General features: G+C 42.9%; 1 protein-coding gene across 2 annotated transcripts in view; it reads right to left on the reverse strand.

The window, feature by feature from the left end:
• ADAMTSL1 (ADAMTS like 1) overlaps positions 1-5,100 on the reverse strand; it is a 920,800-nt gene extending 915,700 nt beyond the window's left edge. The window contains exon 1 of one of the 2 annotated variants that reach the window (XM_032306889.1): positions 4,763-5,100. In XM_032306889.1, coding sequence (XP_032162780.1) covers positions 4,763-4,849 — 87 coding nt within the window. In that variant the 5' untranslated portion in view covers positions 4,850-5,100. The remainder of the gene's footprint in view (positions 1-4,762) is intronic. The other variant, XM_032306886.1, reaches the window with a different exon arrangement.
• Between the last annotated feature and the right edge of the window lie 9,282 nt (positions 5,101-14,382).

Consider the following 14,382-nt stretch of genomic DNA (forward strand, 5'->3'; position numbering starts at 1 on the left):
CTCAGGGTGCTGAGATGGAGCCCGACTCAGTTCTGCACTCAGCAGGAGTCACTTGAGATTCTCTCCTTCTGCCCCACCCTCCCGCCTGTGCACACTCATTCTCTCTCTCTAAAATAAGTAAGTTTTTTTTTAAATCATGCTAGAACAATTGAAAAGACATAGACAAAAAAAAGTGAACTTGGGTCATCTTGTACCACATACAAAAATTAACTCAAAATGGAACACAGAACTAATGTAAGACATAAAACCACAGATTTCTGGGGTAAAACCTCCATGACCTTAGGTTAAGCAAGTATTTCTTTAAAACAAGAAGAAACATGCAATCTACCAAGACACGATGTAATAACTTCTGCTTCATCAAAATTAAAACTTCTGCCCATCAAAAACACAGTCAAGAAAGAAAACAAAGACAAGCCACAGACTGGGAGAGAATATCTGCAAATGATTCACTGATAAAAGACTGATAGCCACAATATATAAACAACTCTCAGAATTCAGTGTGAAAACAACACAGTAAGAAATGAGCAAAATGGTTGAATAGAAATTTTACCAGAGAAGATACATGGATTTTAAATAAACCCATGACAAAATGTTCATCATCATTTATCATTAGGGAACTGCAAATTCAAACCCAAGCTCCTACTATACCTTCTTGCATAGCTAAAATGCAAGACTGACCTCATGGTGTTATCAAGGATGCAGAGAAACTGGAACTCGTACATAGTACTAATAAGAATGGAAAATGGTACAACCTTCTGCAAAACTGACATTTTCCTAAAAACATAAACATACACCTACCAATAGTTCAGCCGTTCCATTCCCAGGTATCTACCTAAGACAGATGAAAGCGCAGGTCCAAAGACTTACATATGAATCTTCATAACAACTTTGTGACAGCTAAAAATTGGAAACACATTGCCCAACTGCAGGTGAAAGCCTTTGGGCGACAAACTATGGTATATACATGCGACTTAGCACCACTCAGGAACACAGCATGGACAATCTCCAGATCATTAGACTAAGTGCAAAAAAGCCAGGTCAAGAGAATTGGGGAAGAGGGTTGCTACTGTATGATTACATTAGCATAAAATTCTAGAAAATGCAAACTAATCTATATTTACACAAAGCACATCACAGTTTGCCTGGTGATTTTGGGTACGAGGAAGGGCGGCACGGAGGGACTGCCAAAGGTAATGAGGACCCCTTGGGGTGATGATGTTCTGGGTGTATGCATATGTCAGAACTTAAAATTGCATACTTTTAGTATGTGCAGTTTATTGTATGTTAATGATAACGCAAAATAATACAAACCTAACAAAAAAGTCACTTTGGGGCCATGAGATCTGAGGTGAGGAGAAAGAGTGGAATAAAAATTTGCTGTGTTTTCTTATAAGCCTGTAATTGTTGTGTTGTTTTTTGTTTGGTTTTTTTTTTTAAATCATGCAGAATCATCCTGGTAAAAATGTAAATAAAAATAAAACAAGAGCAAGAGCTACAAGAGGATAACAAAAGAGACAAGAAAGACTTTCCTTTAAGGTCTTTAGTTGAAAATCAGCTGCTCTTAAAGGCACAAATTCTTTCTAGCCACCCTGTAACTATTTACTTCATTACTGAATTCCTAACAAAGATGCAATTTAGAATACCATAGTAAGTGAAAATGTTCCATTTTAATGTTTGAATGCGCTATCACTCATACGCCAACAAAAGAACATAAACTGCTACTAAGTGACATTTTTAAGCCATAGTAATGGACTTGTGCAGATCTAGCCACAACCTTCTCCACAACCTTGTTTATTTTTACAGTAGCTTGCCACAGATGGGTTGTAGAAATCATTAAGTAGTTGATAACCCCTACTGGTTTAAACCATTAATTATCTACTTCCTTACCTGGGAGCAATTTGAGCAATGGGATGAATTTGGATTCAGCTGATGAAATGAAATTGATATCAGTAAAATAATCAGTTTCAGAAGAGCCTAGAGTGAACTACCTTCCAATTACACAGGGAAAGAAAAGTATCTTGCCAGTTAGTAATTCCGTTAGAACAGAAGCAAAGGAAAACAACCCCTTAAAAGCAGATATTCGGCAAGAAAAAATGGGGAAACGCTGGTGTTTGAAATAATTTTATTTGCATTAAGATTGTTCTTTGGACTTTGGGGAAATAGGGCTCAGGTAGCCAGAAACTCTTGAACACAGACCCTCCTTCTACTAGGGCTATGATATATACACAGAGAGCTCTGGTAACTCGGATAGTCATGCTTTTGTGTACTGAGAGCTTTGATTTAAAAATAGCTTAAAGAATGTATACATTCCAAACAATGTTCAAATCATTTGGCATTGGCTATGGTTTATAGAATGATTTCTTCTTGATATTAAATAACCTCAACTTTCTGGTCTGCTTAATTCACTGATTAGAAATAATGCCCGTGTGGTTAAGTGAGGACATTAAGCCATGTTCCAAGACTAGCTGTGTCTGCCCATCACCCAGGTTAATTCTACAGGGGACTGTGTTCCGCCAGGATACAGAACCCAGCTACCACTTTAAACTCTTCTCTATCCCTTCGATGACAAGTTTCGTCAGGCTTTTCACATGTGGAGAGCAGCCCTGCCGAATGCAACAAGAAAAACTCACTAGGAATTGAACAATAAACTGGTTCCAACACACACAAAAGGCTCAAATCTGCTTCTATCATCTTTATCCAGAAGAAAGTTGGTTGAGAAGTGGAGCAAGGAAGAACAGGTATGTAATGCTGGGAAAAATCAGTTTCTCCGGAACACCGAGAGGCACTGACTGACCTGAAGGAGAAAACAGCCCGCGTGCGCACACACACACACACACACACACACACACACAAATCCTATGATATGCCTCTTAGCACGTGCTTTGCCATCTTTGCTGGGTTCAATTATCAGATAAGTTACCAAAATCTCAAGGATAAGGTCGAATTACTGCCCCTGCGATGACATCGAAGTAAGACAGAAGGCTTTCTGTCTTGGTTTGGCTTAGGTGTCAACGTGCCTGTTAGCGGGGCTGGTAGTACCTTGGAGAACATGGACCAACACCCTCATTTTGCAGAAAAGGAAATGGAAGGTCAAGGGCCTTGACCAAAATGACAGAGATGCAGCCAGGACGGGATGCTAGACCTTAAGGCTCTCACCTCAGCCTCTCTTAGGCCCTTTCCTGATCTCCTTTGACTTTCCTTTTGGGGTCAAGATTCTGTCAGAACAGGTCACTGGGAGGCAGGTCATTTTTGCACAGCTGTTTCTAACCCAACTACACAATGGAATCACCTGGGAGCCACATAAATTCTGACCCGGAAACTTCACCTCCCCAACCCTGAAGCGTTCTGATGTAATCCAGCTGAGGTGTGGCTGAACTCTGGGAGTTTCAAGAGTTCCCTTGGGCAATCCTAAAGTGCAGTCACCTCTGAGAAGACTTGCCATGGAGCAAAGCCTATTGGCAAAGAAACTTGCTAATCATTAAGAGGAGCTTTGCAATGGTTTTTCATACTCCAATCTAGGCAGGTGTTCCTTGTTGAAAATTTCTCTGGTTTATTAGGGTGTTCCCTGCTCCTCGGGTTCTAGCCAGCTCCTTGTTCTTCTTAACCACCATTGTCGGGTACACTCAGCCTCTAAAAGCTCACCACTGCCATCAAAATGACCATTAAGAGAGAGACCGGAAACAAGTTTCAAAACGTTAAGTAAAAGCGAGGGAAGGAAATCCACACACACACCCCCCCTCCTCATGATTTGGACAAGTCTCCATAAGCAAAACAGAGGAAAGGGAGGCTATCTGGCGATTATTCCAGCCAAGAGTGTTTGGGCATTTTCCCAGAATTACCCAAGTAATCCCGTGAAAAAGGGAATCTATGTAGGCTACATTAGATACAAATTGCCCAACTGGTGAGTTTTAATCAAAGTTACCTGACTCTGGAAACTGTTAATGCCAAAGACACCACGTGCATCAGAGGTTTGACTGGCCCCTGACCCCTTTCCTAAGCATCTCCCTCTGGGGTCTTGCAGTAACAAACCAGAACCCTGAGCAGACTCTGAATCCAACACTCTCCCAGGGCCCTTCTGCTCTGCCTTGGGACCTGAGCCACCCACTCCGGAGAACGCCCCAATTCCTACGCCCTTTTAGCTCGAGAAAAAAACATAGGAGCATTCGAGGGGATGTGGTGAGGGCAAGTCCCAGGACGCCGTCCAGAACCTCCTTTTCTCCACCGCCAAGGCTCCAAGAGCCCCGCTGTCCTGCACACCTTACAACGCTCCGCCCCCGCCACTCGGACGCAGGTGGCCCTAGGACTAGAATGTCAGAAGTTCACTGGTCCCGGGAAGGACGGAAGTGAGGAGGAGTGTCCCGGAGGCCGAGCCTCCCCCGCACCGCCCGAGCCTCGACCTGCAAGAAGGGTCTTCGCGAAGGACTGTCCGGAAGAGGTGCGGGGTCGCGGACTCCCTGGAAGAGGACCGTACCCTGGCTCAGGCGCCGTCTCCTCCCCCCGACTCTGTCCCGCGGGAGGCAGGACCCGGGCGCGAGCGGGACGCCGGGACACTCCGCAGGAAGCTGGGCTGAGGCTCAGCGCAGGATTTGACCCGGGCAGCCCGGAGCTCGCCACGAGAGGCCGCCTTAGCCCTAACCCGTGCCACCTGTCCTCGCTGGGGTGGCAGCACAGCCCCGGGACAGGCCCCGGCTACAGCTCTCGCCGCTTTAGCCAGAAGTCTTGGGAGGGTGGGGAGGAACGCCCCACGCGCAGACCGCCTCACCTGTCCGGCGACGTAGAGCAGGCACCAGGTGCCACCGAGGATGTGAGCCAGGAGCCTCGAGTGCCAGGGCGCAGCCGGCCGTGCCATGGTCCCCCGGCGGGGAAGGAGGGGAGTCCGGGCGAGACCCCTCCCTAGAAGCGGCAGCCGCCTCCCGCGCGGACTGCAGGGCTCGGCAGCCGGCGGGCGGACTGGGGCGTGCGCCTGTGGGGCTGGGCTAGGTTGGGCTGGGCTGCGCTGCGCTCCGCTCGGCGGCTCGTCCTCTGAGCCGCCCTGCGGCCGCCGAGCCCCGCTGCTTTGAATGGGAGCGCGTGCGCTGGGGGCGGGGGCGTTATTTGTGAATGTGCTGCTTGTCTTGGCTCGGGATGGTTTGCGCTCCAACCCCCCCCCTCCCGGCACCCCCTCCGGCTCCTGCTCCTCCCTCCTGTGTCAGCCCAGCAAAGGCGGGGAGCGCAGACACCAAGCCGCCCCGGCAGCGACTGCGTGCGCCTTTCGGGAAACCGGAGCGGGGCTAAGCGCTGGCTTCTATTTATTTATTCTTTTTAAAGGGAGGGTCTCGCACTGCACACCTTGGACGCGTGTGGAATCCGACCCTGCCCGCCCCGGGAGAATACTGGATGAGAGGGAGAGGCTCTCCCCGGACGCTGGCGCTCTCCCCGGAACGAGTCTCCGGGGCCATTCCCTACGCGCTGTCCCTGGAGCTTGGCGCGCTGCAGCCGCCCTGGAAACCACGCAAGGTCCTCAAGGGATGGGGGATGTAGGGGCGATGATTAAGAAACTCTACCCCCACACAATGCGCAGCACTAAACATAATGGTGTGTTGCCCGTGGAGACCCATCCTCTGAGTACGCAGAGAGATGCTCACGTGGAGTTACTGTTTTGCAACCTGAGTCTGGGGGAAGAGGACTTCGCTCGAGAGCGCCCGGGCCCCAGCACAGCTGGGTTGGGACGCAGTGAAACAAGAGCCAGCATCACCCATAAGGAGCCCAAGAAATGGGTTCAGTGAAGCTGACTTCGCTTGTCTTCTTGTGCCAGTGATTTTCTGGGGCAAGCCAGAGCACTCTCCCCCTTGTCCACTGCGGGTCGTGTTCTTATTAATTAGGCTGGAGGCTTTCACGCTTTCTCTGTAACAGAAAGCAAACTTCGTGCCCTTTGGAGCTCTTTGCCATTGGGACCCAGGCTGATTTCTTCCTGAAAACCTAATGCTCCTGAGCCAGTCTCCCAAAGCATATTTATCCAGTCTCCCAAAGCATATTTATGAGAAAGTAAATCCCCCACCCTTCTCCCAACCGTCTTGCAGGCCACTCCACCCCTCCGGAACCTTGGCAGTGGAGCTTACAGAGGCGGGGAGCTGGCCCCACTTCAGTAAACTCTACGATAAGAGGATTCAGCGCAGCGCTCGTGAAACAACTTTTGTGAAGTTCCCACGTGCGCGCGTTGGGATGAGCCCAGCATAAAATGAAGACGCCGCCATACTCCCTAGCAGCCATTCATTCAGGCCACGTATTCTTAAAGACAAGCGCTGGGGTTAAGCGCCCTAGCCCATGAGTGACCTAGACAGATTTAGATCTTGCCCATTTTAATTGCATGAAAAGACTGGACGCAAACTGCCTGCTGACCACAAGAGGCATCGTCAGGGTAGAAATGCCTATAGGAAGTGAATGTTTAACATGTGTCAGCATGAGGGTTTACGTCCAGAATAGGGTGATTTTTTTTTTTTTTTAACTGGTAAAGAGTCAAGGAGCTGCTTCTCAGAATTTACCTATTTACTCATTATCTGTGTATTACCTGAGTTCTCAAAAAAATCAGAGGTGAAAAAGAAAAAATAAAATCCCTCTTTGAACTTAGAATGCCAGAAAGTCAAATCCTTAATTTGTCTTAAGGATTACAGGCCAGGTTTTCAGCCTCAGTTGGTAAAGAGGAAAGGGTAAGATATTTAAAGACAAGATACCAAACACAAAAAGGAACAAAGGCCACAGAGGCTGGAAATAGGAAAGTGTTCTGTGGAGGATTGCAAATGGCTTGTCTTGCTAGGATGTTTGAGCCACAGGTTAAGCAAAAAAAGGCAAGGCACTTTGCTTGGTGGGGTGGTGGTCCTAACATGATGGGGTGGGAGAAATGAAAGCACCAGGGTAGAAGATAAAAGGGAAGCCGCATTGGTATACCAGGCAGCATTAGCTGAATTAAATCTTTAAACAGTCCTCCAGATAGGTGGAGCTGTACCCTCAATGGCTATACTATCGGGATTGGAGCCAGACCTGGTGGGGCACACAGGAACAGTATTTTGGGCACTGGAAGAGAATTCTAGCCCAACTGTATATCCCAATCCCAGAGAGCTTGGTTATCTAGCTCAAAAGGCACATTTTTATTTTTAAATAGGTAAACAGACTAAGGCCCAGAAAAGTTAGGTGACTTGTCCATTGTCTCATTTAAGAAGTTTATGACTTTGTTCTCACCTCCTTGTGACAGAATAAAAAAGAAAGAAAGAGAAAAAGAAGGGGAGCTTCTATGCCTTGAACGAGGTAACAGAAGGAAACAGGAATTTAAATTAATGGGCCAGTTAAGTATAAGATAAAGAGGGTAGTTAGCCCAAAAGGAGGGAGACCAGCTAAGACAATGCTGCTGTAAACCACCCACAAGGTGATGAAGGCTTCCATTACCAGAGGGGCACTCCAGCTACCAGAGAACAAAGTTGGTGTTTGGAAAGCCACACAAGAGAAGGCAAACATTATTAGTTCTGTGTGTGAAGATGGCACTTCCGTAGAACATCTCCATACCAGAGGTTCAACTCCAAATCCTTGAACACCAAACTCCAATGTTAACAAATAGTCTGATTTTGTTGACTTCCACCATTTGTTTAAAAATGTATACATTCTTTTTTTTTAAGATTTTTTTAATTTAATTGAGAGAGAGAGAGTGAGAGAGCATGAGAGGGGAGAGGGTCAGAGGGAGAAGCAGACTCCCCACGGAGCTGGGAGCCCAATGTGGGACTTGATCCCAGGACTCCAGGATCATGACCTGAGCCAAAGGCAGTCCCTCAACGAACTGAGCCACCCAGGCACCCAAAAATCTATAAATTCTTAAACTATTTCCAACCAATATTACTGATAGTATAAGAAATAATTGAGGGAATCATTATCCACTGAAGATCACGTTTCTTTGATACTGCATAAAACATAGGGAGGGTGTTTTAAAACAGATGTCTTTGCTTAACATCTTAATAACCTAACTATAACAAAAGGACTGAGAACTGCCACATTCCTCAGGTCTTGGAATCCACACAGACTATCTGAAGACACCTGCCACCACCATTGGCTCTTCTTCTCACACTGGCCTCAGTATTGCCAGAGCCTCTGCTCTGGGCCACAAGCCTTTTCATCTGGGACTTGCAGCAGGACATCTCTTGTTCTGGCATCACTGGTAAGACCTCTCAGAAGCATTCCATTGGAACACCAGACTACAAGATTGTGAGACAGACCAGTGTACCTGTTGATCTCCAGGACACTTCTACTCCACTGACTGCTTGCTACCTCCCAAATCCTTCTTCAGCCCTCTCTTTTGCTCCTGTCCTTTTCTGTCCAGCATACTTCTCCCCCCAGAGCCCATCATTTCCAGAATACTTCCCAGTACCCTCCACTTCCTCGCCTCTTGGTTTTCTTCACATTCCAACTCAAAACAAACTCAGTTATCTGCTTCTGCCCTACATAAGTGCCAAACTTTGCAAGTGAGAGCCACAAAATAGGACAGATAAGTGGCGTCATCAGATTGTCTCTCCAACTTCAATGGGCTCCACACTGCCCCTCGAGCCTCCTGGACCTTTCACTCCAGTACCATCCTGCCCCTTATAATGACTATTTCAAACCTTGTCCTTTCTCCAAACCTCCAGCTGTCTCCTCCTTCACCTGCCTCTCTTTCCAGATAGGCAGAGCTCCAGCTTTTCAGAGAAAACCAAAGCAGTCAAATGGGAATAACTTCCACCTTCACCTTTTCCCACCAAATCTGCTTATATCCATAGCCGTCTTGTTTACCTGTTTTCTTTCCAAGGCCAATCCTTTCATAGTGCTCTTGGCCTCATTTCCCCCCTTGCCTTCCACTGGGAAGGAAACTTACTATAATTTTCCCTTCTGTGTGTGGTATATTCAACAATGCACTGAAAACTGTATCCCATCTTTAAATACGATGTGGTCTCTGCCATGTATAACAAAAAATATATTCACTCTCCAACCACCTCTTATCTTTTCTTCATGACCTTACTTATTGAAGGATTTATTTACACTGTTTATTGCCTTCTTCCCTTTCTATTTAATCCTCAGACCACTCCAGTCAAAATTCAGCCACCATCACTGTAGATAGAGAAACTATTCCAGTCACCAGTTGCATCCATGAGGTCAAATCCAACGAATGATCTTTGGTCCTCTTCTGACTTGTCCTCACAAAACCATATGGCATGTCCAATCATTCTTTCATTCTTGAGTATTCCTCAGATATTGGCATAGTACTTCTTAGAATATATTTTTTTCCAGGGCATCCCTTTCCCTCCCCAACCCTTTATCTAGTTACCTCATTACTAAGTCCCTCCAACATCTGGGTTGGATTCCTTATTTATATATACTCATGTATCTGTATTATTTTCCTTCATAGAATTTATTCTAATTTGTAATTATACTTTTACTAGTGTGACTAATTGACCAAAATGTGTCTTTCAGTTCCCACTAGGTTGTAAATTCTGTAAGAGCAGTTTACCATGTGGGTACAATGCCTTCCAGTCCAAATTCCTAGCAAGTCATGTTTGACAAAAATCAAAATTAAATTAACAAAGGAATGAATTAGTACTTCCCACCATTCAACTGACCTGACCTGGAAATATAACCATCGAGTAGAACACAAACTGCAAGCTCCTTGAGGACAGACATTATATGCTATTGACTGTTATCCCAGTATTTAAAAAAGGCCTAGGAACATAATAGGTAAGAAAGAGAGACAGACAGACAGACAGATGGAGACAGAGACAAAAAGAGAAATACAGAAAGAAAAAGAAAAAGCCCTGGTTAAGTGAAAGAACAGAAGCCACTAACAGAATGGTAAACTGCCTCATCAGGTAAATACCTAGGAAAACTCCAGATAAAAATTCATAGACCAAACAATTCCCGAATAGGTAAAAATTTCCAACTATATTCATTCTTTTAAAAAATAAAATAAAGTTTGGTACCAAGCTAACTATGTTTCTTATCAGCACCTCGAAGTTTCCCCATAAGGAGAAAACAAAAAGTAAATGATTTAAATAATAGGTACAGAATATCCACCAGAACACAAATTACATTTCTTACTAAATACTTAGAAGCAGTAGGAAGGGGGAGGTGCACATTCTATTAGCCAGAGTTAAGATTTATCTAAATTATTTCCAGTTAGTATATCATGTACATTATAAAATATTCAGCAAGAAAGGAATTTCTGATAACTGGCTCAAATTCTGCTTCATTCCCCTCTGGTTCTTTAACTAGCTGGAAATGCCCTTCTTGTCAGCCATTATTTGCCTCGGTAGACAAGCAAAACACAGAGCAAAGCTGTTCAGTCAAGCAAAATATTCGTTTTTGACAAGTTGAATGTCACACACTTTGTTCAAAGAAAATATACATACCTGAATTATACAGTTAAAAGTCTCCTCACTTGAGTGAAGCTGTTTCAACAATATTCCAGTCCATAGAGACATGTGGCTTCAACTATTACAAACTGTTAAATTATGTGCATAATAAAAATGATAGGAAACATAAAGTAGTATGTTTATATCTCACAGAAATGACTCAAAACCATATTTCAAGAACGTAAACACTGGAAACCAGCAGCTTTACTGATTCTCTGCCTTAATTTAATCTCCGGTCTAATTCTGTCTTTTAGAGGAACATACAGATTTTTCTTTCTTTTTAGCTACCATGTTTGTGGATTTTTAAATTGAAAGCATAAAGATTAGCTGAAACCAGATAAACAGAGTTATGTGAATTAACATCCAGATCAAAATATTTTAAATTACCTCTGCTTCCTTCTGAGGGGAAAGCACAGTGTCCCATGAGGGTTATGACTTATCGGCTGACTTATCTTTCCGTTCTGTAACATTGACTGACTGGCTGAGGCATGCCTGAGGTCGCGGGGGTGTCCTGGCATCCATTTATGCGGCGGCCATGATAGTGTGTTAAGTAATGCGCGCACTTAATCTCTCCATGTTGGCTTGCGGGAGTCTCACATATAAAATGTGACAGCATTTGTTTTTCTTACCACATAAAAAATGACATCACAAACTGTTAAGAGGTTAAACCATATATTATGGCTTCATTTCAGAGTCACTGTTTGCGTCATATGACAGCCCAACAGGGGCCGAATCTAACACACTTAACATTCCTAAGGCTAGGAACATATATAAGCTCTGTTGGGTGAGGCCCATTGGGTGTGGTTCTATCACGCAGAAAATCTTATATAATAACAGTCTTTGCAAAAAAATTGTCATTCTTTCTCCATGTGTTGAAGGATTTGTCCAAATAACACAGCAAAGGACAACAGAGATTATAAAGGAATCAAAAAATTACATTTAGAAACAGACATGAATTCCCTTCCTCCTCTCTGGAGACCTCAGAAACTGTTTACCTGAACTTGGCAACAATTTTTCCATAATTCAGTCAGTCTGTCAACAATAATATTCAGTTTCCCTTTTGTACTAGCCATTATGAAACTATGTAAAAGTAGTAAAAAAAAAAAAAAAATCCCTGTTCTTCCAGAAGTCACCATTAAGTTTCACAAAATACATTTATGTGAGAAATGTGTATCTCCAAAATATTTGTTCCTCATTATTTCAGAAGCCCTTCTGCAAACATGGTATCCTGTCGCAGTCAGTTCTGTATCTTCAACAACTATCACACAACAGACCCTCAGATGTGTGATAAGCTGCATCAAATCCTTATTCTAGTGCAAACCACATCGGTGAGCACCGTGAGGAGCAAACAGGAATTCTGTACTTTGGACTAGCTTTGTAAAGCCCCATCAGAGTATATCAGTGATCAGAAACCTTATTTCTCTCAAATGCTGATATGGTGAGCTCCCACATATGATTTAAACTGTGATGCAGCAAGTGGTTTCATAGATAGCTCTCAGTCAGCTAATTGGTCATTTTATTACAAGGATTTGTTCTTATATAAAAGAATATACCATTTTCAAATCCGAGTATTTGGGGTGTTTTAGTATGTTTTGCTTCATCACAACATCACCCGGCACTGTAGCTGTTTTCATGCTCTCTCTGGTCCCAGGCACACCAGGCATACCAGAAAGCTGGGGGCTGAAGTATATTACTATTCCAAACTCAGCATCTGAAGTTTCTTGACTGTGACACAAGACTTCCAAAATAAGTCCCAGGAGCTGGGTTTCTATGGCACAAGATTGCTTTACCCAATGTAACAAAAGCAAAATACTGTCATCTATGTACCCAAGCAACATTCCACTTTTCAGTTGTTGCCTATGACTGGATATTAGAACTACCTTTTCTTTTCTTTTCTTTTTGAAAGCTGTGTTTATGAAAAAGGAAAATGGACCTCTTTCTTTCAAACTAAAATTTATCCTCAGTTTCCCTAGAGGCATCAGAAAAGGAAACAGCGCAAGTCCCACTGCTGTTTGGCTTATTCTGAAAGAAATATCAGTGTATATGTGGACATAATCCCCTTTAGTTTTGCTAGAAAAAGAAATCAGAAAATCAAGTCTCTGGATAGTTCCAGAAGAATCACACAATACCTGGGAACACACGATTTTGTTTGCTTTTCAGGAACAACTTAGTAAACATAATTCCTCATAGAATCATAAGTAAAACAAATTATAATATGAAACAGAATTTAAAAGCAATTGTTACTTTGACCCCCAAGTAATGACTGATATATTTTTAACTGCTCTACTGTTCTGTGTATTCTTATGTTGTCCTTCCTGTTCTAAGACGCAAATACCAATGATGTCACTACCCACTGGGAAGAATGGGAACATAAAGTCTGAAGCATGACATAGTTTTTTTCTGAATTGGATACACTGGTCAAAAAAAAAATTTAAATTAAAATAAAAAATAATGCGGTGGTAAGAAAATAAAATTCAATCAAATCAAAAATAAAGGATTTTTGGCAACAATAAAATACACGTTTTAGAAGATACAGCTGATCTTCATTTATAAGATTAAATGAACTAAAGCTTGTGACAGTGCTCTATAGTTTGTAAAACACTATTACAAGCACCTTTATTCATTATTTGGAGGTGTTAAAACCAAATTCAGCAAAGTTTGAACATCTAACTGGCTCTATTTAATGATTCATGAATCACACAGCATCCCGTCTTAACAGATAGAAAAGAGCTCCAAGAAGCTGCACGAAAGCCAAGGCTTTTATAGGCAGGTAGAGGTGGGATGAGGAAGTCCTAGAAAGAGTAGATTATTTCAGGCAAATTCACTTACATTTAAGGAAAGGCGAGGGTCTGTCAGGCAGATTATCTCACTGGTGCTGACCCAAGAATTCTAGATTGACTAGTAAAATGTTATATTCCTGTGTAGAGGCTGAAACTGCAATTAAATTAGATATTACATCTTGGTTTGCTGACATGGGGCTTAGCACAAGTGACTATTTAAGGCTTGTCTCTTTTTAAGAGTGTGTACCAAAATTTCAGAAAAATTTAAGACAGCTTGTAAAGATATTTGTTTAAAGAAAATATCAAGCTACCTAATTAAAGGTAGGTGAGAACATTAACATTCTCAGGAGGTAAGTGTCAGGGCTGGATCCTTGCGATATTTTGGGTTCTACTCTGCTTTCTGACATTGGTTGAATGTTGTTACTGAGAGCAGAAATTGACTTCATAATGGAACAATAGAGATATTACCATTTGGAAAAAAAATTAGACGAGAAACAAACAAACAAAAAAAGACTATGGCCTTAAAGCAGAGTCAGAGATGAAGATAATATGAATTCAGTTTTCATAAAAGCCACAGTCATGGATTTGGCTCTCAACTTTCAAGCAGTCATGAAACCTAATAAATTACAGCACCCATGTTGAGGGGGAATCAGGCTAGTTCCATAGACTACTATAGGCCTTGACAAAATTCAGAAAAGTTCCGTAACTGTTTTTTATCCTGCCTCATCTAATTCTACCACACATGCCCTTAGGTTTATGAGCCCATCATTCTTAGCAGAAAACAATACAGTAATATAATTGATGAAGAAAACTATAATTGTGATTTATAGTGTCTCTCTCTCATAGCAAACTTCTTGAACATGTATTTTCCTCTTTAAATTGTACATTTAAACTTTTTCGAGGATAAGTCAAGACATAAAAAGGGATATTGGAGAAAATTCAGAATTGAAGTTTGGAGAAAGTAAGTTAAGTAAGTAACACAAATTCTTACTTTGATCAAAGAGCAGGTAATGGAGAAGGGGGAGAGACAAGGCTCTTAGAGGGCATCTGGGATTTCCAGAGGATTCGGCCTCAGGCTGAATATGGATCAAGGGATGGGGAACAGTAACTGCTGTGAGAGATAAAGCCCTAAATTTCCATGGCTTAACACAATAGCTGTTTCAGATGAATAAGTAAAGTTTGGCCAATGGCCTGGTGGCTGG

This window comes from Mustela erminea, chromosome 12 (assembly GCF_009829155.1).
Source record: "Mustela erminea isolate mMusErm1 chromosome 12, mMusErm1.Pri, whole genome shotgun sequence".
NCBI classification, from domain to species: domain Eukaryota; kingdom Metazoa; phylum Chordata; class Mammalia; order Carnivora; family Mustelidae; genus Mustela; species Mustela erminea.